The sequence below is a fragment of the Heterocephalus glaber genome, unplaced genomic scaffold (genome assembly GCF_053883595.1).
Source record: "Heterocephalus glaber isolate CG9 unplaced genomic scaffold, H.glaber_assembly_v1.0 deba00001472, whole genome shotgun sequence".
Lineage (NCBI taxonomy): Eukaryota > Metazoa > Chordata > Mammalia > Rodentia > Bathyergidae > Heterocephalus > Heterocephalus glaber.
The window spans coordinates 43,672,257-43,698,657 of NW_028258315.1; the positions used below are offsets into that span (position 1 = coordinate 43,672,257).

The window sequence follows — 26,401 nt, forward strand, 5'->3', positions numbered from 1 at the left end:
AGAGCTCAGCAGCTGGGATTCATCTATTTAGAGGTGCCAAATGTTCTGGGTAGCTTTTAAAGATTCTGTGTATCTGTGTGCCCTCTGTAGACACCAGCAGTCTCCTTCTACCTGCTCCACAACCAGTCTCCACCCTACCAGTCGGCAGTAACAAGTTCATCTGCATCCTATCCCAGGATCACCCAAAGGGGAATAGATGAAATGGCCCAAGAAGGAAATCAAATATGCCAGCAAAAGTTGGTCTGCTCTGCATTCATTGATAAATCCTGCCTTCTATTCCTCCCAACAATTCCATTATGACTTAGTTTTGAGCCCCCTGTATCCTTCTACTCCTTAAAACTTAGATCCTGCCCTGCTTATAGCCACAGAGACCTCTTCCAGGCCTAAGAGAAAGAACGGAGAAGATGCTCTCCCCTAAGTGCATCTACCACCCAGGGAGGTCCATACCACATATCTTCTGAAGCTATAAATATAGTGCTCACTACAAGAGGTGATCTGATTTAAATACTGCTTCCGGCAAACTAATCTAGGGCAGTGGTGGCAAATCCATGGCACACATGCCACAGCAGGTATGCAGAGCCCTATCAGTACTTGAGCCAAGTCAGCATATGGCATTCACCAGCAGCGGAGCATTCAGGTTTAACTGCAGTGTTGGCATTTTGTGATAAATAGGTGGGTTTTGGGTTGCAGTTTGGGCACTCAGCCTCTAAAAGGTTCACGATCACTGCTCTTACAGATATACGATTAGTTGCTGTATTTTCTGGCTGGAGTGTGTATGCTGGGGATTGAACCTAGGACCTTGTTTGTGCAAGGTAAGCACTCTATCACTGGGGATCTTTTTTTGGGGGGAGGGGGTTACCGGGGATCAAACTCGGGTCCTTGCATTTGCAGGACAGGAGGCGGAACCACTGAGCTAAATCCCCGGCCTAGCACTCTATCACTGACCTACACCCCCAGTCCTTTTTATTAATTTATTTTGAGACAGGGTCTGCTAAGCTGCCTAGGTGGCCTTAAACTTGCAATTTTCCTGCCTCAGCCTGCCAATAGCTGGAATCAGAGGTGTGTGCCAATATGCCTGACTCTGGATAGGTTCTTGTTACGAAACTGTCACCAGATCAGCCAAGAATCCAATAGAAATAAGTATTTCTTTTTTATACATATTCTATAACCTCAGGGGCCGGGGATTTAGTTCAGTGGTTCCAGCACCTGCCTCGTTAAGCGCAAGGTCCCAAGTTCGATCCCCAGTACCAAAAAACCAAAAAAACATTCTATAACCTCTACCTTCTTCCAAGGGCTGTTAGAATGGTTTATATTTGCCAATGTGGTAGAGACACTCCTTTGGAAAGTATGAAGTTTATTATTTCATAAAACAAATTCAACACCTGGAGAGGATTGCCTCCATTATACATCCTTTCTACAGGCTTAAATATCACACCCTGGGCCAGACAACAGAGCTGATGTAGACCAGCACAGACATTTCCCTCCTAACTTTTCAAGGCACTGTATCTGGTATAGCCTCATGGGCTAAAATGTACTCGGGTCAAAGTTACTCCTTCAGCCCTTAATTGCTCCTGGGTGGGTCTCACTTCTAGCCTGATCTGGATAGATGGAGTAGAGTAGGAAGTGTCAGATTTGAAAGACTAGGAGAAAGTAGGAAAGACAGATGGTAGCAGGACACTATGATCACATTTGTCAAACCCAAAGATATGATTATTCCTTGGTGGGTTTTGTGGGACTGGGAATTGAACTCACACCCATCACATGAAGCTAATCCCCAGTACTGCAAAAACAGAAAAAGTGGGGTGTGATGGTGTATGCCTGTAATACCAGCTGAGACAGGATTGCTGCGATTTTGAGGCCAGCCTGGGTGAGTTCAAGGCCAGCCTGAAAAACAGATGCATTACAAAAAGGCATTGGAGTCTAGCAGATGAAAATTATGAAAAAAAGAAAAAAAATTGTTTTGTTGTTTTGAGACAAGATCTCACTATGTAGTTTAGGCCGGCCTTGAACTCACTAAGTATACCAAACTGACCTCAAACTCGCAGTGATCCCCTTGTCTCGGCCTGCCAAGTACTGGGATTACAGGTTTGCACCACATCTGGTGAAAATTCTGAATCTTAACTTGACCTATTTGCTAATAAATATAAACATCCAGCTGTACTTGGCTCCTGGGGAGAACTCCAAGCGCCCATTCTTACCCCCTTCTCTGTAAACAACCTGAAATTCATCTCCTGTAATTTGTGCCAAGGCTGGCATAATGAGTTCTGTCCAACTTCTTGTTTACATGAGTATTTCAAATACCTTAAGACATAGGTCACATGCCCCAAGACTGCTTTGTCTGGGGTAAACATCCCCAGTTCTTGCAACTATGCCTTGTGTGACATTTCCTCACCACTTACCAGCCTAGTAAATCCCCTCCCCCGCCCCAAATTAATCTCAGGCCCTCGTAATAAAGAGCTGTGTGGAGCCACGGACAGAATTCATTTTAGGTCCCTGGGGGATCTGGAAACCAAGGGCTAGGAGTAGTCTCGGGGTTCTCAAGAGCTTGCACCCAAGAGGTTCTATGGACTCGATCCATGCAGTCCTCGACCATCAGAAGCAGTCTTTCCCCAAATCCTGGAAGACGGGTATTCACAGAACACCGCCGTCAGCGAACAGCAGGTTTGATGCACCCTTCCGCCAAGCAGTTGTACACGCTCAAAAACAAAAGACACTCCGTGCCCTTATGCAACCTCCCAAAAACAAGACGGGAGTTGGGGGGGGGGGGGGGTCTTGTAACTGTTTTCCTCCTTGTGGGCTTGCACGCCCACCCTGGCCCCACCCAACTCCGAGACTCCGCAAAAACACCTGCCCGACCTATTTCCTCTGGAGTATTTACAAAACCCAGCCGCTCCCAGGTTTCTCGGAAACACCCTCCACCAGGAAAACCGCACCAGACCGCAAGGAGTGGGGTGGGGTGGGAGCCTGGAGCCTCCGCCCCACCCGCCCGGGGTCCACGCCGTGCTCACGAGACGGCGCAGGTGGCGCGGGGCAGGATGGGAGGCGCTCGAGGGACCCAGCGTGCAGCGGCACGTGAACGCGGCGTGCGGCGCGGGCGGGGCGCGCTGTCAGGCCCGTGCGTCAGGGGCCTCAGCCAATCTGCTTGGATCACTCCTCCAGTCCCGCCCCTTTCTGCCGGCTGCCGGGAGTCCTCAGATGACCTCTGCAGGGACGCTCAAGCAGGTGCTAGGAAGTGGTGCTTCTACTGCTGCGCGGGTGGGGGAGTTGGAAGGAACCTCAATGTCCCCAGACCAGGAACCGCGACAGGTGTTGCCCGTGCCCTGCGTCTCCCCGGGCTCCTTTTTGGCCTCCCGCCTTTTCTCATCTTTCGGGCCTTGATCCTTGGTTAGCTACTTGAGCTTATAGAAGTACGGTCTTCATCCTTGTCCTGTCCTTCCAACACCGGAGGACGGATGGTATAGGTGGGACGGCATTATTGAGACTATACAGGGCTTTTTTCTTTTGGCCTTAAAAAATCCTTTTTGTTTTTGAAGAGATACGTGCCATTTTGCAGTGATTGAAAGAACAAAATAAACCTGGTGGTGTTTCAGTCTCTCCCATGTGCAGGTACTTCTTAAAGCGCCAGGAGATGTGGTGTGCGCCCTCACCTCTGAACTGAATATGTGTGATCTCTCTTTGCGGGATGGCATCGCTTATGGGGAAGGGTCAGCTTTAGGGGAGCTGGTTTCGTTGTTCTTTTCAGTACTAGGGATGGACCCTAGGGCCTTGCCCATGCTATGCTACCATTGAACTACATCCCCAGCCTGGTATTTTTTTTTTCTAATTAATATAACTAGGAGCAAAGGAAGTCCAAGATGAAAAAAACTAAAATAAAATGGAAGAGAACAAATATGAAATCAGGGAAGGAGAGAAGAGCTTCGTGTTGTTGGACAGAAATAAGATCAGTATGAATTTATGATCTTAAAAATGTGTTTCCTACTTTTCTCCACTGAACAGACCTTAGAAACAAAGATACCCCAGTAGCGAGAAAGCCTAAGTGATGGCTTCTAACTCCCATTTCCATTAAAAGGAAGCAGGCTCTTTGGAGGAGTAGCTGATCCCACTGCTGAGACTGGGAAGTACAAGACAAACCTGGAATGACCAGGAAGTAAGGAAGAGCTCAAAAACTGATGAAGAGGTGTCAAAAGTACACAGCAGCCAACTTGAACTCTAGGCCAAATTTGGAACAATCTGAGCATCAAATAATTCAGGAATGAGTTATAACACATGGAATAATTTTTTTAAATCCTAAGTCCACACTGATAATATAACTACTATTAATGATACTACTAATAATGAAATTAAAAGTATTAAAGGGCGTAAGGACAGGAGAGCTCTTCTTTATATAGAACGCCAACTAGTGCCATTAAAATATTTCCCATCTGCTTAAAGGCATATCTCCTGTTTTGGCTGTCTTTTCCTTTAAGGAGCCAGACCACAAGACAAGAACGTGGGAGAATCAGGAAGTGTGTGGGAGAGTCCACGGCTTAGAAGGGGAGAGCCTTTAGTAAATGACAGATTCTTCAAACTCTTTGAAATTAAAGAACAATATGGATGTTGCTTATTAGGGAGCCAGGGGTCAATGAAATGATCCCTTAAAAACACGGGCTTCCATTTGATTACTTGCTGTGACAAATTTCTGCCCTCATTTAAGCAGTTGGTGTCTGCTTTTGTTACCTGAGACCAGCAAGTCCTGTTGTTATGTCTTGTGTTTAGATGTTCCCCCAAAGTCTCATGTAGTCATAAAGGGTTTTTTCAGAGGTGGCTGGATCTAGAGTGTGTGACACTGAATTCATGCTCCAATGCTAGGATCAAGGGCACTAGGATTAAGGCCAGCCGCCCTAAGTATCCTGGATAAGACAAGGGATAGAAAGAGCTGTGCTTGTCTCTTGCTTTGCTACCTTCTGCCTGGCCTGAACTGTTTCTCCTCTACAATGCTTGTCTGCCATCTACCCTGCCTTGGAGCCAGCCGAGTATGGACTGAAATCTCTGCAAACTGTGAGCTGTGAGTATTTTGGCTCAGCAATGAGAGGAAAGTAACACAACCTGTTTCATCCATTGGTTGAACAGACATCTGCATTGGTTCTCAAACCTTCCAAAGGAGACCCATTACCAGCTGAACTTTGTTAACCTGCATATTCCAGGCCTAGTCTCTCTGGGTTTGTGATTCATGATTCATTTTTAATTTTGACCTACACACTCTAGATGATTGTGATGAAGGTAACCCAGAAACTTTAGTCTCCTGGACAAGGAAGAGTTAGTGGAATAGTTTATGACTCTTAAGTAAATTGGAGAAGCATGTAGTCAAAACTTATTTCCTTCTGGGAAATGAGTTTAGCCTTGTTGGAGTGGGGAGGAATGAAGGAAACATGCAGTGAAGAATAAAATAACAGTCATTACAACTACATTATAGCTTTAATAACATTACGTGAAGGCTGAGAGCTCCATGAGTCAGTGGGCAGCAAAGTCCAATGATTTTGGAAAAGTTACAAGCTTTCCATGCTTCTGTCCATTCCTCCTCAGATGAGGCTCCCCCAACCAACCCTCACATACTGTTCTGGTGAGGAATTAATATAATATTATAATGCATTTTTAATTTTTCAGCAAAAATGAAATAACTTTAAGTCGGAGAATGACATTCTTTGAGGTCCTGCCACTGGGGGATCAGGCCAAGAGTGTGGGGGCCCTGCCTGGGCCACCCACCCTCCATGGAGGCCATCTCCCTTCCTGGCCCAGGGAGGAAATGAGAATGAGGGATGTGAACAGCAGTGGCAGTCAGAGATCCAGAGCCACAGTGGACCTTGCCCACAACCCCAGCCTTTCCCAGCCCAGGCTCCCAGGATCATTAGGTGGAACAGGCTCCATCATCACCCAGATACGGAGGGCAGATACCCTGGTGCTCAACAAGCAAGGCTTAGGTCTCCAAGTCTCTTAAGAAGCTCAACCAAATTAACATCTTCAGTGCCTTCTTTTGCTGTTTTCATGCCCGGCATGTTGGCCAGTTGTTTGAATTCGCTACATACAAGGAAGAAGCCAACATCACTGCTAAGTCAGATCTGCTCCAGTGTCTCCAGGACTGGTTTTATCAGATCCCTGGGACCTGGCTACTCGAATAGGTGACAGAGGAAGATAAAGGAAGGATCTGTGTGGTCATTGGCCTAAATAAAACCCTTGTACGCTGCTCCTTTAAATCAGTCAGCAATAGTGCCTGAAGGGATTTAGGGGACCACTCACTGGGTTAAGTGCTCAAGAGGCCTTGTGTGGATGAGTTCCTGAGACAAGTGGGGAGCTCTCTGAAAGTGTTCTCTTCACCGCCAGTCTGACCGAGTATGCCTACCCTGAGACAGACCTGCTGGCCTGGTCTGGGGTGTCCCAGGCCTGCCTGCTCTGTTCTATTTCAGTGACATCAGCCCCCTGGAGAGGGACCTGAGCAAAGCCCTCACCTGGGACAGTGGCTGCTTCTTACATCTTACACCTGGAGAATGTAGTGCCTTACAGTCCTGGTTTGATAACATGGCAGATAACAAGTTGCTCAACCTGATTCCAATCTTTGAGGAGTTAAGTGGAGCAAATGATGTGTGCGCCAGCCTTGAACAGCTGCAGGCCCTTTATTAACTTCCTGCTCTGAAGCAATGGCTTTCCCAGTAGGGGACTTTGCTACACTATGCCTTTCTGATCAGCCTGACAGATGGAGCAAAAGCTGGAGCACCTCACCAAATGGGGCTTGGAAATAGAAGTGATTGGAAAGAGCTGTGGAGCAGATTAGATGCCAACTGGGCAAATCAGACCAATATCCAGAGATGCCTGTTCCAAGTTGGGTGCCTGAGATAGGGGTGTGTGGGAGGTTGGGTGGAGAGACAAATAGAGTTATAAAGAACTGTGGCCCCAGGCTACTCAGTAAGGGAGAAACTGAAAGATCGAAACTATTCCCAAGTTAGTTTGTCTAGTCTCCTGTTACCCTCCAAGCCACTGAGCATACAGGGATAAAGACTACTGCAGGCTCTGTTGCCAAACTATGACATTTCCTCAGGGCTGGAAGGCCTCTGCAAAGGAGAAAGGAAGGGCCAGAGGCTGTCTTTTGAGTGCCCCAAACACACACCTTTCTGAAAACTTTCTCCAGCCAGCTGCTCCAGAAAAAGATGCCATTTCTGGGAAGATGATGATTTATATGCAGAAATAGTAAGCCAGTGACTATCAGGTCCTGTGGTCCAAGGGTTGCACTTGCCTCCAGCTGAGTTCCTTCCCCCTCTCTGTGTGTCTTGGTTACTTTTCTCTCATTGCTGAGACAAAATACCCAACACCCAAAGTTAAAGGAGGAAAGGCTTATTTAGCTTACAGTTTGTAGAGGTTTCAGTCCGTAATCAGCTGTCTCCAAAGCAGGGTGGCATGGCAGAGAGGCATCACAGAGGAGAAACAGTTCAGGGCGGGCAGAAGGTAGCAAAGCAAGCAAGGGACCTTAGCAGCTTCTTTCTGCCCCTCTTATACTCTAGGCTACTGGGGATTAGGGTGGTACCAAACCAATCAGTGGACTGATTTAGTAATCACACCCTTATTCCCAGCATCACACACTCTAGATCCAGCCACTGAAAAAGCCCCATCTATGACTGCATGAGGCTTTGGATGGACATATAGACATAAACCATAACACTGTGTCTCCCCAAGGTTTGGGCACTGGGCCTGCCTTTTTTTTTTTTTTCTGGTACTAGGGATCAAACTCAGGACTTGTCCTTGCCAAGTGAGCAAGGTGCCATTGAGCTACATCCCAGCCCTTAGGACCTGCCTCTCCTACCACCTACCATAGTATTGATCCTGTGGGGAAGGAGGTCTTCTCCTTGCCCTGGGAGAGGACAGTTGACTGATTTTTATCAGACTCTTTTGAAATTTCTTTCAAATATGGAACACTGGGTCTGGTTGTTTCTGGCAAAGCTGCAATCCTGGGTCTGAGATGAATGTGGGAGGTGCTAGGGTGCAGGGAAGAGGTAAATCCCTAAAGCATAAGCATGTGTCCTATTGGCTTGCGGATTACCTGAGCTTCTTTCTGTAAATCTGCTCCTCAGGGGTTCTCTGCTGGTACTGGTGCAGGGACCTTTGTTCCAAAAGCTGGGAAATGCTCTCTAAATTGCCCCAGTCTCTCTCCTTGCTTGGGCAGGGTTCTTTCCTGTTGCATCTCCCCTGGGGGCCTGTCCTGTGCTGAGCTCTGTCCTGGCTGTCACTCTTCCTCTCAGAGGCTCAGAACACCTGCTTTTCCAGAACTGAGAGTGATGGATACTCTTACTATTTGGCTTGCCAATCTTCTGCCCCCAGTAAGAGGAGTGAGGGAGGCCCTCACACACCTGCACTCTGGGTATTTCTGGCTTTCAAAGATTCTTAATAGTGAAGGCTTAAAAAAAAAAAGTCAAAACATGGAAATTTCCCCAGGGTAGAAAACAAAAGGCAAAGTGCCGCTGAAACTGGGAGCACAAGGAGTCTTCCCAAAAGGGGCCTTTCCTCTGCATCACTGCCTTAATCAAGGGCTCCCCGAGGGGCCTGGGCGGGGTTCTCTCCTCCCCACTCCCTCCCTCCTTCTGGGACCTGAGGGAATTCCTATTCCCAAGGCGATATCATAAAGCATTTGTGAATTTTCTCCAGTGGGTACCCTGTCCCCTCAGGACTCATCCTATTACCCTTTTTAATCTCTACACACTAGGTCCAGTATCAGGAACTAACCAGTTTGGAAAAAACCAGGTGGTAGAGCAGCAGCTCGGTGTTCTGAGGGGAAGCTCGGTAGCTAGATCTTTCTTGAGTCATGCTCCACCTTCCTCTTTGTCCCAACGTGGGAGGCCTTGTCTATCTTTGCTGTCACAGGAGTGGAACAGAGTGCCCACCCTCCTGTGATCCTTCCCCCAGTATCAACCCTGTGCCTGAGAGGTCCCAACCACAGGTGAAGGGCAGAAGGCTCCAGGTGCTTGCCAGGAAGGCCATCTCCTGAAGGAAAGGGGGTGCTCATAAACTAAGGCCAGCTCTGATTTCAGACCCAGCTCCTGGCCTCCATTGCCATTCTACTATTGCAGGAATGGGGGGTCTTTCCCAAGCCCTACCCTGAGGTTTAGCCCTCAGCCCAGTCTTCTACCACTTGGCCTGGCCAAGCTCTTCTGACTAAATAGAGGCTCGAAGCTGATTGAGTTCCAAGAACCCTTCTGCCCTCTTTTGTTTTCCCAGGAGGGAGAGCCTGTGCCACGTCCATTCCTATCAGGCTTGTTCAAGTGCTTGGAGTGTGACCCATGACCAAAGCCTAGGATGGCTTGGTAGAACTGTCCCTGCTGCTTCTACATGAAGTCCCAGTTTTCCAGGCCCTGCACCTATCAAAACTCCTCATGCTCACTTCCATGGAAATGCTGCCTCCATTCTCCCCTTTTTCCTTTCCTGGAGAAGCAACATGGCCAAATCTAAACTGGGCTGGACCGTGTGAGACAGAGCCAGCCTAAAGTGATCATTTGCTTTCTGCTTTCTAGTTTCACAGTGCGTTGGGCAAGTGATGATTTTGTAGCCTGCTCCTGGGAGAATTTAGGCAGATGCAGGACCACTTTGATAAAGGAACAGATAAGGGTTTCCACTCTGCTTTGTAGAGGGGACACTCTAGGCCCATGGGTCCCTTGCTAGAGTGAGTTTGCCTTCAGTTAACCTGGGACCTTCTATTTAAGCTTTCTCCCACCTCCCAAAGATTTTTGTGTAAATGTATAAATTCTGTTAACAGTGGCCCAGAAACTTCTTTGTACTAAAAATGTAGGGGTCTCAAGGCATTCATTCCCTGGGAAGTGGTTCTTCTGCCCCTCCCCTCTTCTGAGTCCTCATTAGTGGGGCAGCCTTATGTAGCGAATGTCCCAGTCAGCCAAGTGTTTGAGAAAGGTAAGCCCACTTTCCACTTCTGGTCTTCAGTTGGTTACTCAACCATTCTTGTCCTTTGGCCACCACTATTTTTTGTAAAGGCGAAGTGCTTGGTTTTGCGTTTTCCTTTTTTAAAAATGCCAGTAAATATCTTCATATTCAGCCATAGAAGATGTGCTAGCTTCCCTTGCTCCTTTAACTTGGGGGTGGGGGTGCTTCTGGAGCAGACCATCCTCTTAATCCTGTGACTTTCTTTGCTTGCAATTACCCCAAGTTTGCTGTGATCCCCTTTTAAGATTACATTTGGAGGGGAGGAGGTCTGTTTCTGACTGTGACTGGGATATGGGATTCTGACTGCCTTGCTTCATGATTTGATAATTTTGGTATTCAAAAACTTGAAATGTAGGACACTATTAAGTGTCTGTTTATGTCACTGGAATGTTTGTATTACTTGCAATTAATTAATAAAAGCAGGTTTTATAAACTTAAAAGAAAGAAACCAATCACAACAGTATTAGAGTAAATGAGAATCAATAGCCTCTGAATGTAAGAGCTGGAGGAAATAATCCAGTTAACTCTTTCATTGTGTAGATGAAAAAAAGTAAGGTACAGAGAGATAAAGTAACTAATCTGAGGCCATAGGACAAGTAGCACCATCACAGGATTAGGGAAGAGATCTTTCAAGAGAGGAGATCAAAGGCTACAAAGGGAAGTGATAATTATCCTGATTTTATCAGTGCACTGTATGCATGTGTTCAGATATCACACTGAACCCCATTAATGTACAACTACTGACATTTTTAAACTAAAATTTAAAAAAAATAAAGTGAGCATGGGAACCATCTGTAGATGCTGGTCCCTTCCTTCTGGCTCTTCTTTGCTTTCTTTCTGCTTTCTGGCTGCCATGAGATGAGCACCTTTCCTTAGGCTGTGGGTCTACCATGATGTTTCTGTCTTGCCGCAGGCCTAAGAGCACTGGAGCTGGCTGACCATGGACTGCATGAATTCCAGTTCTGCAGGGTAATGCCAAACTGTCTCCAAGGCATTTGTTTCCATTTCTATCCCCATTAGCAATGTTTATGAGACCTATTTGACCCACATTATCTACAATACTTAACATTACTCGACTCTTTCATTTCTGCCTGATAACTAGGGTAAAATATGTCTCTCATTGTGGTCTCAAAATGCATTTTCTTGATCACTAGAGAGATTAAATTTCTTTATTTCCTTACATCACACACTACCTGATGGTTAGAAGGTCTTGCCAGTCATTTATGATAAAAGCCAAAGAAAGGTACATAGCCACAGAGAGAGAAGCCACTGTCTTCTTGGTCAGTAAAGCTAGTTCTTCCATGACATGAGTAGGATTTACTGTTATCCCATGTATTACTTACTGGTATTCATTCCAAAACAAATTTTTAAATTTTTTATAAGGTTAAGGAATCAATTTCCTGTAAAGTAGAAGTGTCAACATGATCTTTTGTTTCATTCAAATAACTTTCAATGAAAAAGCTTTTATATAATCCAGGATTTAAATAAAACATGATTTCTGGTAGAAGTCAATTCCCTTTGTCATTGTCCATTCACAGCTAGGTCATAGGAAATGACTACAGCAAATATGATTCTTGGTAGAGCCCATGCAAACAGCTTGGTTTTTACTATTAAGGATGACATTCGGGTTTTAAATTTTCCACAAAGAAACCAGACAATTTGCAGACTGAGATTCCTTTGCTGTTATTATTGGGCAACAAGTTGAGGATTAAATTTTTGTTTTGATTTTTAAAATAAGTCTATCTGACAAAACATCTTTGAAAAATATCTTCCATAGTTACAATCCTAGGGCCATAAAATTAACTTGAATTCTTGCTTTTCATTGTTCAAACACTGTGAGGTTTTTAAACCTATTTCTCTAAGATGAAGCCATGTAGCTGTCATGAGGCCTACAGCACAAGGGTTGGCTAGGGGTCATAGTGACCAACTACCCTGGTTTGCCTGGGGGTCATGGGGTCTCTGGAACTTGTGACTTTTGATGTTCTGACCAGGGAAATCCCAGGCAAACCATAAAGAGCTGGTCATCCAATTCAGAGGCTTAGTCAGCTGATGGCTGAGCTCAGTTGGTTCAGGAAAGCTTCCTGGCGTGGGTTTTACCCTTCCCCTCACAATGGAACCCTTAGCAGTTTGTGGAAATGGAGGAAATGCCAGAAATTTAATTAGCAGTTGGGTGCCACATAGTTAGCGACCTCGGGAACATGCAAAACTTAGCACATGCTTTCCTCTATCTTGGAAGATATCGTAGCGTACAGAAACTTCTCTAGGTCTTCTTCATGTGTACCAGTGCTCATCAGCCCAGATTTTGAAAAAAAAAAGATTTTCCCCTTTTTTTCTCACCGCTTGATGGCGCCACTGCGCAACGCTGCGCCTCAGCCTGGGGCCCAATTTTGCTAGTCTATTTGATGCTTGAGCAGCTGGTGAAAAATTGTTTGTGGAGTCCCAGTTCTTTTGAACTATGGCTCAAAGTTGAACTGCAGGTCACGGATGTCACAGTGACCTCCTACAGGCTATTCAAGGATCCATTAAAAGAAAGGATCCAGAGGAGCAGCTGTTGCCCTTGTCACCTAGGGCTCGGCTAGGCTTTCTGTAGCCGCCCCTCCCTCCTTCTTGTGCAGCTGTTAAAAAGAAATCAGTGCTGGCCGGGCATGGTGGCCCATGCCTGTGATCCCAGCACTCTGGGAGGCTGAGGCAGCAGGATCACAATTCAAGTCCAGCCTGGGCAACTTAGCAACTTAGCGAGACCCTGTTTTAAAATTTAAAAATAAAATAAATTTGAAGGGCTGGGGATGTGGCTCAGTGAAAGGATCCTAGGTTCAACCCCAAAAAGTACCTCAACAGGGAAAGAGGGAAACAGAAAAAAATAATGAAAGAGAGAAAGAAACCATTGCTCCCAGCTTCTCTATGGTTTCTTCAATTGGAGGCAGCTATAAACCCTCAACCCACTCTAATCCATCGATCCCTAAGTTACTATCACTGCTTACTTGCATAATGCCCAGGGGCTCCTACATGGTCACCTGCTTCACCCCAATCACCCTACAATCTATTCTCAGGGGATCAGCCATAAATTGAGTATGTGTTTTATAACATCTTTCATAACCCTCCATGGCCTTTCCATCTCCCTCTGAGGAGGGAGGGAAGGATTTACATGACCAGCCCATCACCTTCCTGAGCCCACACACCCCCACATGCTCCCAAACTCACTCTGCTGCTGCTCTGCCGGTCCATCCCATGGTCTGCTGGCCCATGCCAGCCACAGGGCCTTTGCCTCACACTTCCCCACCTAGCACCTCTTCTGACCCATGGGCATGGTCCACTCCCTCATCCCTTCAGTCTGTCCACCTGCCACCTGGGAGTGACCATGTTGTTTACAACAGCAGTCCTCCCATGTTCTCTCGCCTCTCTTGCTCTGTTTTTCTCTCCATCACTTAAACCCATTGGACCCACTCAATGTTCATTTGTTATTGTTTAATCTGTTTATTGTCAATCTTCCCTCTATCAGAATGTAAGCACCACAGGTAGGGATTTGTCTGTTTTGGCCAATGCTATATCCTCAGCACTTTCACCCAGACCTGGTTTAGTAGGGATTCAGGAGATGTGTTAGTCACTCTCTGTTGCTGTGACAAAATACCTCAGGCAATAAATTTATAAGGAAGAAAGGTTTATTTTGGCTCACAGTTTCAGACATTTCAGTCCCTGTTCAGTTGGCTCCTTTGCTTTTGAGCCTGTGGTGGCACAGTACCTCATAATGGGAGCATATGGCAGAAAATGCTTACCTCATAGCAGCAGGGAAGCAGAGAAGAGGGGCCTGGGGTCCCAACTACCCTTTAAAAGTATGTCCCCAGTGACTTCCACTAAGCCCCACTTCTTTTTTTTTTTTTTTTTTGGTACCGGGGATTGAACTTGGGTCCTTGCACTTGCAAGGCAGGTGGCAGAACCACTGCTAAACCCCGGCCCTAGGCCCCACTTCTTAAAGGTTCCACCCCTCTCAACAGAGCCGTGGGCTGGAAACAAGCCTTCAAAACAAAGCCTTTAGGATGCATTTGTCCAAACCACAGAAGCAGGTAATTGCCAAAAAAGATTGATGGGCTTACAGAAGTGACTTTGGTGATATCACAGGCTAGGGTAGGCTGTGATAGGCACCAGGCTAGGGTAGGCTGCTGGTAGGTACCAGCAGGTAAAGGAAGCCCATATAACTTCCTTTTGTATTTCTTATTTTTTCTACTAAATTGCCTTAGCTATTGGATCTATAGCCCTGCCATGATTAATGTGCCTCAAATGTTTATTTTGTGAAATGAATCTGTCCCAGAGAAATCTGGCCCCCACCTTGCAGGTGGCTGGTTACTGTGGTACTTCCCACCCTCTTTCCCAGGTCCACAGCTTCTTTCCACAGCAGCCTGGCTTGGGAAACCTTTGCAGAGGGCCAGATGCCTCTATAGTGGTACTGGCCAGCAATTCTCCCAAGCAGGGCTTATATCTTGCCTGGGCCGCCCAGAACTTGCCACAGCCCTAAATCACACCCAGCACTCCAGCTGCAGGGGAGTCCAAGAAGGGAAGTCAGTGTTCCCCACCTCTGCAGGAGGAGCTGACACAGAGAAGAAGCTTTAGACTGTGGCTTAGCACCCATTAGTGGCCTTGAAATCAATTTACTGGAACAATACCAGTCTCTTTTTCAATGATATGGAATAGACTAGAAAATATCAGAATGTACTGTATCAGCTAAGGAAAAATACTGTTTCATGAAACTTTTTGTGCCAGCTTCAAGCTAAAACAATTAATCAGAATTTCTGGGACATCAAAATTTCTTAAAAGCTTCCCTCTGGAGTCTAGTACAGCCAGAACAAGGGCCTCGAGAGTCTTTGTCCTTCACAGAAATGATCCAATCTATCATCTGGCTACCCCCACACAGTGGGAGTCTGTCTGCATAGGAAGGATCTTGCTTCTACCCAGCTCAGACCTTCTCTTTCTCTCTTTCTGTTTCAAAAGTCCACACTTTCTGTTTGCCACCCACTGAATGATGAGACCTTTCTCTACTCACTGTGATGAGACAAGCCTCTAGGATGGCTTAGGCAGTCCCCTGAAAAGAGCTTCCAGAATCTCACCTCCAGAAGTCAACATCTCAAACACAAAGCACCAAACCAAATCCACTCTAGGAAACAAGCATGGGATGCATCTTAGCTTTCCCCAAACCTCAGAGGACAAGAACCAAAACAAGGGCCCAAGTCTTAGGAAAACCCACTTATTGTTCAGCTAGTCAAAGAAAGGGATACAAGGAGACTCTTTCTGATAAAATGACAGTGCAAGCACAAGCTGGGGGGAGGGGTTTGCTGAATTGTCATGTCAGGGTGTCTTCTGGAGCAGTATCTAGAGAGGGTGCCTAGGGAAGTGGCAGGACAACCACCAGACCCCTCCACTCTTCAGCTTTCCCTTGCCTGCTTCCAGCAGGGCTTGGGACACCCTGGAGCCAAGTGTCCTTGCTCAGACTCTGGTCACAAGATGCAGACAGGAGCTGTACACACTGTTTGGGAGCAACAAAAATGACAGTGTTCAACAGATCAAGGCCACTCCTCCTTTGACCCTTCTCACTACTGTCTGCCTCCCCTGTCCTCATCACGCAGCAGGAAATCTTGGAACTATTTCTCTGCAGGACATGAAACGATGAGCAATTCTTGAGTTCTTTATCCTTTTCTGATTTTCCAGGTTGCCTACAGTTGAACATATGAAGAAAACACAAGGGCTTCCAACTTTTGAAATAAATACATTAAATCTCTTCCTCCAGCCATCTGTGAAATTGCAACCATTCTTTCCTGAAGGAGGGCAGAAGATCTGCTACTAGATTACTTTAGTCTCTGAGAAAGCTATCTAAGAATGCCTTGCCTGGTGCCACCTGAAGGAACTGCAGACCTGTACTTAGGATTGCCTGTCCTGACAGACAGAGTTCCAGGCAGGCTCAGTAGGGCAGAAAGGGATGATGTGCACCGACAGAGTTTGGATCCTGTCTTAGTTACTTTTCTCTACCCAAAAACCAAAGTTAAAGGGGAAATGCTTTATTTAACTCACAGTTTGTTGTGGTTTCAGTCCATAATCGGCTGGCTCCAAGGCAGAGTGGCACATGGCAGAGGGGCTTCACAGAGGAGAAACAGTTCATGGCACCCACAGGGTAGCAAAAGCAACAAGGGAACCTTAACAGCGTCTTTCTGCCCTTTTTATCTTATCTGGTCTACAGGGATTAGGGTGGTGCCAAGCCAATCAGTGGACTATTTAGTACTCACACACCCTTAATCCCAGCCTCACACACTCTAGATTCAGCCACCTCAGACAAAGCCTTATGACTGCATGAGGCTTTGGGGGGACATCTAGACCCAACCCATAACAGATCCCAATACAGGTGGCCTTTGCATGTAAATTTCAGTCCTCAAGTCAAAGCTAAAGGAGCACGTAGACAGAACAGGGTCATGGCCTCTTCCTTTGCCTAAGGACTTAGCCTTTCACTAGGAAACCAGGTGACAGTGATACCAAGCCAAGGTGCCCAGGACAAAGTCTCTGGAGGACAAAGGTGCAGATGGAATTCTTTTTTGCCTCCTGCAGCTAATGTAACCACAAAGCTTGAGAGGCCACATGCTTGGTGTATGTGACAAACATCTAAGCAACTGGGATGCTCCATCTCAGAAGCAGAGCTGCAGGGAATCTTAGCTCACTCCCTTCTTTGACAGAGAGGTAAACTCAGGCCAGTGCTCTCAGTGGCTTCCTTGAGATCACCATCCACTGGATAACGAAGATGGATCTGTCAGGACTGGTTTCCTAGCTCCCAGGCTGCTGTTTGTTTCCTGGTACCATGGCATCCGCAATATTCCTGACACTCCCTTGGTGCTTCATCCAGTCTCTCACATCACAACTCTGCTGCCTGTGCCTACCTGCCAGAGCAGCATCCAGAACTATCCCATGACAGCAAATGATGTGTGGATACTTACAGACTGACTGATCTACAAACATAACCACAGGCCTGTGGAATGAGTGAGTGACCTCTACGTGTGGCCACCTAGAAGCCTTTGTGGTGGGGTCTTGGGGTGGCAGATGATATAAAAAGCCCCGAGGATCTTATCTTTCCTGAGACCACAGCCCTGCAGAACAGTAGGAAAGGGCATGGAGTGGGAAAGGGCAGTCCTCACCTGCCCACCTCCGCCTGTAATTGCCATGCCCCTCCCCACCCTTCTCATGTGACTTGTGACTTCTTTCCCTATGCTCAGTTTATCTAGTTTCATCTATATACAAATATTGGCAAGGACAGCAGGACACAATGTGACTGGTCTTCCGGCCCTGATGGAGTCAGCAGCAGATACTGAGGCACAGGAAGGCTACTAGTGTCCACACTGGATACTGGAACAAAGAGGAAGAGGGCAGCCCTGCCCTGGGAAATTCCCAGTGGCCTGGGAAGTTAAAGGAGAGACTCACAGTTCACTGCCAGAGGCAGAAGAATGCCTGCTACAAGAGCTTGGGAATTTCAAAGATGCACACTTAGGAGCAGTTGGTAGTGTGAGCCAAGAAGAAACTGACCTGAATAAGCTAAGGTCTGAACAAAGCAGTGGGCAGACCATTCTCATTGTTGCTGTTGTTTGACACTTGATATTTCAGAAAAAGTACCAAGATGATGACCACTAAAACATCAGAAATATGTTCTTCTTCCTTACATTTATTGTTTGGTATTGTCTTTATTTTAAATTAAGTGTGGGGAGGATGACCAGCATTATTTTAGTGTGTACAGCTTTTAAGGATCTCAATGTAGCTCTGCAACTATTCATTCCAAAAGAAGATGAATTTTTTTTTTTTGGAGAAGATGAAATTTTTAATAGATTAACCAAATGACAACAATTTATAAAGCACTTGCTACCATATGAGGTATAGATCCCCAACTCAGACAGCTCACAGAATTAGCATACAGGAAGCATTCTGAGAAGAAACAAGTGTTAAATTCTGGTTATGGGCCAGGATGTAGCTGCATGAGCTGCCATGTGCATAGAGTAGATAGATGGAAAAGTTCAGAGAAGACATGGACTGGAGAAGGCCCTTGTGAATGATCAAAAGCTTGCATGTGTGTACATGTGTCTGTGCATGTGTGTACAAGCATGCTAGTATATGTGTAATGAAGCATGGTAGACACTTGGGAAAGTGGAGTAGGTCTGAGGAGGGATGCAGCAGGTAAAATTGTACACACATTGGGGGACCTACGAAAACACTGTTGGACACTGAGGAACACACCTGAACATGGCAGAGGATGCACTTTAGGGAGTAATGAGAAGATGTCAGAAAGGTGCAGCTAAATGATAAAAGCTGAAAGACACTGTCAGTAGAAAATTCAGGTGATAAACTACAGGACAATGTGGAGTCAGAGGCTCTTGATGTGAAAAGGAGCTGTCTCAGTGACCTTAGAGATGCCCTCCCAGAGCCAGTGTCATTCTTCAGTCCTCTCTTCCAGAGGAGCATGTTGAAGTTGGAGTCAGAAGCAGTCTCTAAAATGATCAGGGAGCCCAGTTCACATCCAGCAGGGTCCTAGGCAGCAAGAGAGAAGAGAGCTTCCAGAACATGCCCTGTAGACATGGCTGGTACTGCACAGGAGCCCACGAAAGGGACAAGAGAATCAGTCTCCCTCCTTGAGTATATTGTTTCAGGATCTGTTCTTTGCCACCATACTGGGGAAGCAGAAGATCAAGGGGTCCTAGTTTGGGTTCCAAAAATGTTGAGCTAGAGTCTGTCAAGTTCCTCTTGTAAGCAGCCAGCCTAAAGGAAGTCTAGAAGTGCTACCTCCCTTGAGATGGTGTCACTTGTTTTTCCTTTGTGTTTCTGTGGCACTTGTGGAAACTCTATGCCCAGAAGATGGCAATTAGTGCATATTTGAGCTAAAGTCTTGACATCTGGACAGCTCATTCTCCATGATACCCCAACTGGAGTTGATGAGTTCAGCACCTACCACAACAGTACCCTCAGGGACCCCCCCACCCCATCATTCCTCCTAAAGCAGGCAGAACACAAGGGCCATTTCATCTGCTTCCATCTAGACACACTGCTCACAGATCCAGAAGATCCTTTACTTGTCCCTAAGGTAAAGAGCTTACTGATTGTTAATGGCATATTTGTCATACCACATGGCTTCTGTCATATATTGTACTATATCGCATAATAGCTCTGTGGTCCATGTTGAGCAGACTAGAGGCATCTAAGCCCCAGCTCTGTCTATCACATGATTTGCTGAGGGACCTTTGACAAGTTACTTAACCTCTCTCAGCCTCATTTCTCTTATCTTTCAAGGGATGTAATAACAGCAGGTACTTCCAATAGTTATTGTGGAGATAAGTGGAAACATGTAAAGCACTTTGCACAGCACTTGAAAGGTGCTCAATAAAAATGAGTTTTGATTCTTATAGTTTTTATTGTTAAAACTTCCAGCTGCTATTCCTTCTCTCTCTCTCTCTCTCTCTCTTTCTCTCTCTCTTTTGGGGGGAGGAGTGTTGGCTTTGGCTTGTTTTGGTTTGGTTGGAGGTAGTTTCAAGACAGAGTTTGGCTATGTAGCCCAGGCCAGACTTAAACTCACTATGTAGCCCAGGATGGCTTTGAACTCACCATCTTCTTCCCTCAGCCTCCTATGGCCTCATGCCCAGCTTCCTTGTCCCTTCTAATGGGGACATGCAAGAATACTTGGAACACAATTGTTTGACAACATTTTTATAGGACTCTAGACATGAAAGGGACCTCAAGAATTGAGCCAAGACCCCAGGCTGCAGGCTGAGCCACACTCCAACCCCCTGAGAGAAAGCACTACCTACCCGATTTGTAAAGGGCAAAATTCAAGGAGAATGGTCCTGGCCTCTCTTCAAAGCAGCTCCCACACCAAATCATGACATTCCAGACCTTCCTCCCCACATCTAGCTAACATGCTTCCCTCTAGTTATCATTAATCTCTCTCTTTTACATTTTATGTCAGGATACTAACTCCTCCTTATCCACACCAATCTCAAACCCACTTCTACAGTCCCACTTCTCCCGGACGGTTAGGCCTAGGAGGCCACAGTCCCTCCTACTACAGCTGCAGTTGTCCTGGAGACCAGCCAGAAAGAGCTGTGGGCACTGAACACAGTACTGGCATCTTTCTTCCCCATGCTTGTCTGCTGCTGCTTGAGCCTTGCCCTGAATGGGGGCAACACGGCTCAATTGCAACCACCACATTTATTCAGCCCATGCTGCAGGGTTCTGCCGGACATGTATGATATCATTTGGTCCATGACAGGAAGGCAGAATGTTCAGGCCTAATTCCTTCTGGCTCAAGAATATTCAGGCTTAATTCCTTCTGGCTCAATTCTAGCCACCACCACAATACCAACCCAACCAAAGCCTGTGTGACATAGTCCAGTGAGGGTGGCCCTGGCCACATCCAGAGTCATTCCCTTAGCTGTAGCCTTCTTACTCAGAACTGCTCTGCATTCAGACTTCTGACTCCTCCTTCCTGGCACTTGTTGGACAGCGCAAGAGGTGAACACCAGGGATGGGACCTGTGTCTGTCTATGAACCTAGTACAGTACCTGGCCCATCCTGGCCATGGCAAGTGCCCAAATGTGAAAAAGAATGAAAGACTTGGCACACATATCACTCAACTTTACCCTAATGCAATTCAGCAGATGTCATGTGCTCCTCCCACATGTGAGGCACAAGACCAGGTCCTAAGGCATCTGGTTGATTATCAGGGTTGAAATGTTCTCACCCTCCACATTTCAGGCTGAAGGTGGTAAACACCCATGGTTCTATCTAACCCTGTGGTTTTCCTATACCCTGCCCAATCCTAAGTAATGGGCCTTTCCCTCAAACTCTTTGCATCTTGCTTATTACTCATGTGCGTCTTGCCAGGCCCCTGATGGATTGGATCCCAAGGAGGATGCTTGTCAAGACACAGAAGCACAGCCTGGGAAGGGACTAGCAGCCATCACTTCTGGGCTTCTAGCCTACTGAGCAGGGCTTCTCCATCTGGCTGTATTTCATTTGGGGAGGACAGCAGTCTTTTCATTTAAATTGCACTTTGAATAGTTAATCCATGCAGATGTCTCAAAACTAAAAAAGTACAAAGAGCATGTGCACAGGTGCCTCCCCCACCTCTGAACAGTGCAGGGACAGGGCTCCGTGCTCCCCATCACTGCGGACCTTGTCACCTCCAGGCAGCTTCAGAACATGGCTCATCATGACACCGAGCCACACCCTGGCTCCCTGCAAGTCCCCCTTGCTGTGCCTATAGATAAATAAGAGTTTACAACTCAATCAAGTGGGGAAGCTCTGCCCAGGCTCACACCAAAGTTTCCAGAAAATTCAGACAGCACTGATTCTGAGTAAGAACTATTTTTCAGGTCTTAGGACCTTCACGAAGTAGCGCCCACAGAATGTGTGTGTGTGTGTGGGGGTTACTTTCCTCAACCTGCAGCTATGCTTTTTCAGATTAAAGCAACATCAAATAAAATCAAAGCTTCATTTTCTTGGCAGTTTACAAATGTTATTAATAATGCACTAAGATGTGCTTCCATAAAGTGACTTTTTATGTGCAAAAAATAATTTAACAGCCAGTTACTTAGTGCCTTGCTACATAAGGCAAGTCCCTAAGTGTTGTGACAAACACATGTCTTTGCTTCTAAGAGTTTGCCAAACAGAGACCATAAGGACAATAGCGCACAGGAGAAGTAATGAACTCAGCAATAAATAACTTGTCACCCTGCAGCTAATGAGGCCACGTGAGGTCTCTGACAGCCTGACAGAGCCCAGAGACAAGGTGGCTACATTGTACATGGAATGACAGAGACACTGAGTACAGTGACCATGGGCCGGAAGGTCACCAGTGGACTGAGAAAAGGACAGATGCCATCACTCCTACTCTTACCACCCTCCTCTTTCCCTCTCCCATAGGGCAGGGAGTTTGTCAGCCTTCTTCACAGCCAGGAGCTCACACTGGTATCTTAGCACCCTCTGCTTCCAGGACAAAGGCCAACACAGCTGCCCAGCAACCTAGCACACACTGGACAGTTCAACTGAATTATGAGAAGAGAGACAAGGGAGACAGGCGGAAGAAGCAGAAAGATCCACACAGGACTGGGGAGGCCAGCCTTCATTCGCCAGGCAATGTACTCAGGCAGGGTCAGGGAGTCCTTGGTCTTGAGTGACAATCAATCTTCTGAGCCAGGCCCTTCCTAACACACACAGAAAATGCAGGAGTCAGGCCTGGTTTGAAGGTAAAATGAATCCTCTCTACCCTACACTTCTGCTCCCCTGTCCATGAGACCATCCCTGCTTGGGCTCTGATCTGTGAGTGACCCGCCTTCCAGCAGCGCCCCCAGCAGTGACTGTGGGGAGTCTCTGGGCCTCCACCGCCCTGCCTGTAAAATGGGGCCACAGAGACCGGCGACCCCCCACCAGTAGCCACAGGAGTCTCGGGCCTTCCCGACAGAGCTCGGGTCTGTCGAGGCCAGAGCAGAGGGCAGCCCCTGCAGAGAGGGAGCGGGACTGGCACAGACTCCTCACTGGGCGCTGGTTTGCTTCTCTGTGCCCTGTCTCCCAGCCCCCGCCGAACGTTCCTCTTTCACAGGCTGGCTTTGCAGAGGAAGGGACTGAGCCTGGGTCGTAAAATGACTTCCCCGGGTGGAGGTAGGACTGGCGCACTTGTGCCTTCCACCCCGCGCGTCCGCCTCCCCTTCGCCGTGCACTTCCAAACCGCGCTGGGCCGCTTAGTCTCCAGAACCCCCAGTCCAGTCCGCAGAAATCCCAAGATTCCCGACCCCTATCCGTCTGCATCCACGGGACCGGCATGCAGCGGATTCCAGGATTCAAAGTGTCGCGACTCGCGTCCTGCGCTCCCGGCCACCGGCGCCGAGCCCCGGCTCGGGCACGTGGTGTCGCCGCGGAGTCGCCAGAGGGGACTGTGCGGGACTCGGGAGAACAGTGAGGGGCCCGAAGGGGACAGTGGGTGCTGGAGGGGCAGTTCGGGGGCAGAGGGACAACGCAGGACCCTAGGGGACCAAGTGGCGCGGGTCTCTTCCGCACCTGGCGGGCGGGGACCCCAGCCCGCCTTCGCCCGCCGGCCAAGCACAGGTCGCTGGGGCAAGGTGGGGGTGGGGAACCCTACCTTTCCTGAAGGGCATAGCGCAGGGGGCGCTCCCCGCCGGGCTGGCCCGCGACACCCAGGCAGGCCGACGTCCAAGGGGCAGCCCCAGCCCCGCAGCTCGGGGCGCCTGCGGGAGATGGAGCTGGCGAGGGAGGGGAAAGGGACATATTTGGTAAGAACCCAGCGCGTCACCGCGCGGAAGAGGCCCCGCCGCCAAGCAGGAAGCGCGGAGTCGCGGCGTCACCCGCGCGCTCGGGGCGCCTTCGGGCTGCGCCCAGGCCGGGGTGCGGGTCGGGTCTGCACGGTACCCACGGCCCCCAGACGGGAACTTGCCGGGACCCTGAGGTGCCACCTACCTTTGTCACCCACCCGGGAATTGAGAGGAAACTCCTGGACAGAGAAGAAAACCAGCTTATTCATTAGCTCCTCAAGCTGTTGGCATCCCATCCCGGGAAGGGACTTGAGGGAGTCTATACCATTTTACCTTAATTCACACTGGGACCCGCTCCAAAGGCTGGTTGGCTCCTACTGAGATTAAATGAGAGCTCCAGGGAGCATCTCAGAAAAACCTGTCTCTAACGCCTTCCTGCTGCCCTAGTTCAGCTTTGGTCCTGGGCCCTCTGTCCTGGCAGAATAACCTACCACTACACGGACCTGACAACTTGAAGTTTGCTTATTTGTAAGGCCCACGAAGGCAAAATATTTTCTCTTTTTGTTCACTAATATTTCCCCAGAATCTGAAACAATCCCTCTGGCACAATTCAATAAATGTGTCTAGAGAAATAGCTGGGCTAGGTGGTGCACGCCTGTAATCCCAGCACTTGGGAGGCTGAGGCAGGAGATTGCCATGAGTTCAAGGACAGCCTGGGCTACATAGTGAGTTTAGGGCCAGCCTGGGCTACACAACAAGACCCTGTTTCCAAAAAAAAAAACCACCCCAACATTCCAAGCTGGGCAACATGCATCTGCAGTCTTAGGACTCAGAAGCCTGAGGCAGGAGGATTCAGGAGGATTGAGACTATGGGTTGGAGATCGGCCTGGACAAGATGGTGAGACTCCAACTTTTAAAAAAGTTGGAGGGATTTAGCTCAGTGGTTCCACCACCTGCCTTGAAAGCGCAAGGTCCTGAGTTCAATCCCTGGTACCAAAAAAAAAGTTAATTCCAGTGAAAAGTGCTACATTTTATTGCACTTTGAAGAAGTGTTACTAACAATCTCCTTATAACCTAATATTTAAAACACCATGCAAATTAGCCCACTCTCTGTGGTGAAAAAAAGCATTCAATTGAGCTGAAAATGTACAGCCAGTAGGCATAGTGGGCTTTTTCTTTGCTTAATCAGAATCATTTCTTAGCCTTGCATATTGAAGGGAGGTAATACCAGGGAGAAGGAAGTAACTGTGGCAGCAGACCGCATCTTGTCACTTGGCTTGGGAACATGGATGCTGGGAGACCCTTTGGAATTGACACTGTGGCATGGGCACAATGTACAAGCTGAGTCATGCACTCTCAGACTGCCACCATTGGGCATGGAGGCATCAGCCTGTGCCAGAGGACCTGGGAGTGGGACTCACTGGGGAGACCCAGACTCAGTGCTGTCAAGTCCCCCTACATTTTTCCCTGCCTTAATTGCATTGTCAAGTGGATGTGAACTTAGCCCAGTGGACTTTAATTGCCATTGTAAGCAACTTTTATCTAAGACCAGTTGGTGCAGATAAAGAGAGAATCAGTCTGTCATCAAACTTTCCACAGTAGGGGTAACAGTAAAGGCTGAGCACAGGCACCCTGGGGTGGGTGGGTCATAGTTCTTCTAGTTGGACCTTTACCCTGGGGAACTCACATGTTCACAGGGATACGTGACTGACTGTAAGACAGTAAAAAGTACAGTAAAAAGTCTACATTCCATTTGGGTTTTGATCCCAGATCCTGGCCTAGAGCTTCTAAACCCTGTGGAATCTCCAGAGCAGTAAGAATGTCATTTCCATCCCACTGAGGTGACTGGGGGCCTGGCCTTCAGGATGAGAGCTGGTGACCAGAGAGAACAAGGCATGATTAGAGGTTTGGAACTTCAAGCCCAAAGCCCTGACCTCTGGAGAGAGGGATAGCTAGGGATTAAGTTGATCACCAGTGGGAAATGATTCAACTAGTCATACCTATATAAGGAAGCCACCATATAAACCTTAAAGAGGAAATTTGGAGAGCTTCAGGATTGGTAAACTCATGCCTGGCCCCACACTTACCTTGGCCTATCCATCCTTTCTCAGACCGATTCCTGAGGTATGATCTTTATAATAAATAGGCATAATAGTGAGCAAAGTGCCTTGAATTTTGTGAGCTGCTCTACCAAATTACTGAAAATGAAACTGAAGGTGGGGCCTAGAACCTCCAACTTTGTACCCAAGTCAGAGATGAGTGTGGGTACACTGGGTATGCAGTCCTGTCTTGGGTCATGTGGCACAGTCTTCGAACCTGTGGTGTCTGCCACTAATGCCCAGTAACATCAGAAATGAATTGAATTGTAGGCTGGGTGCCCAGCTGGTATCTGGAGAGTTGAAGAACAGGTTGTTGGTGTGGAAAAACCCGTGCATTTAGTTTCAGTAGAATTGTGAGTAAAAACAGGTAAGATGGATGTATTCTGATCTCTGCTTTGAGGCCATTTGATAATCAATCTTGTGTAGAAGAAAAAGAACATTGTAACTCATCACTGCCTTGTGGCTTTTCTGTGTTCAGATAACAGCACTCTCAGATTTTTATTGCTGGTGTCCAATAATCCCTGGGGACTTTTGTTCTCTTAGTACATCCAAGTGGTTTTAAATATCTGACCTAATTGTAGGAATCATGAGAAAATGACAAGAATGTTCCAGTTCTCCATCCCTCCTTCTGTCACCCTTGTAGAGTGCTCTCCTTAAGTAGCATGACTTGGTAACCTGAGGTCCTTGGACAAAGATTCTCAAATCTGGGTACCAGGAGGGCTGGATAAAGCAGATTGCTGGACCTCACTCTAGTTTCTAATTCAGTAAGTGCAGGATAAGGCCCAAGAATCTGCATTCCTAGCCTTCCAGCGAGGCCCCAGGTGATAATAATGAGCTGGTTCTGCCTCTTCTGAGCCACACTTTGAGAACTAGTGGACATTTGGGGTGTTCGTGACCCCTTATGCAGGGCACCCCCTCCATTAGGCAGACAGATCACAATCCCAAGAGCACAGGAAAAACAGAAGAGCCACCTATTCCCCACACTCTTGTTTTTCCCATGCTGGCTATTGGAGACCCACTCAGAGATGGTCTGCATCCCTTGCCGTGTGGCACTCTCTGTTCAAGTGCCAAGAT

At 47.5% G+C, this 26,401-nt stretch overlaps 1 protein-coding gene and 1 pseudogene across 9 annotated transcripts in view; one reads left to right on the forward strand and one right to left on the reverse strand.

Annotated features, from left to right (window-relative positions):
* The window catches only part of Pfkfb3 (6-phosphofructo-2-kinase/fructose-2,6-biphosphatase 3), an 82,061-nt gene extending 58,549 nt beyond the window's left edge, over positions 1-23,512 (reverse strand). For 4 of the 9 annotated variants that reach the window (XM_087181982.1, XM_087181977.1, XM_087181979.1 and 1 more), the window contains exon 1: positions 23,434-23,512. In XM_087181982.1, coding sequence (XP_087038108.1) covers positions 23,434-23,497 — 64 coding nt within the window. In that variant the 5' untranslated portion in view covers positions 23,498-23,512. Of the gene's footprint in view, positions 1-16,011; positions 21,801-23,098; positions 23,245-23,433 lie in introns of those variants that run through there. The other 5 variants (XM_087181978.1, XM_087181976.1, XM_013075803.3 and 2 more) reach the window with 4 other exon arrangements.
* On the forward strand, positions 3,141-7,711 carry LOC147826335 (carboxy-terminal domain RNA polymerase II polypeptide A small phosphatase 2 pseudogene; annotated as a pseudogene).
* Positions 23,513-26,401: the final 2,889 nt, after the last annotated feature.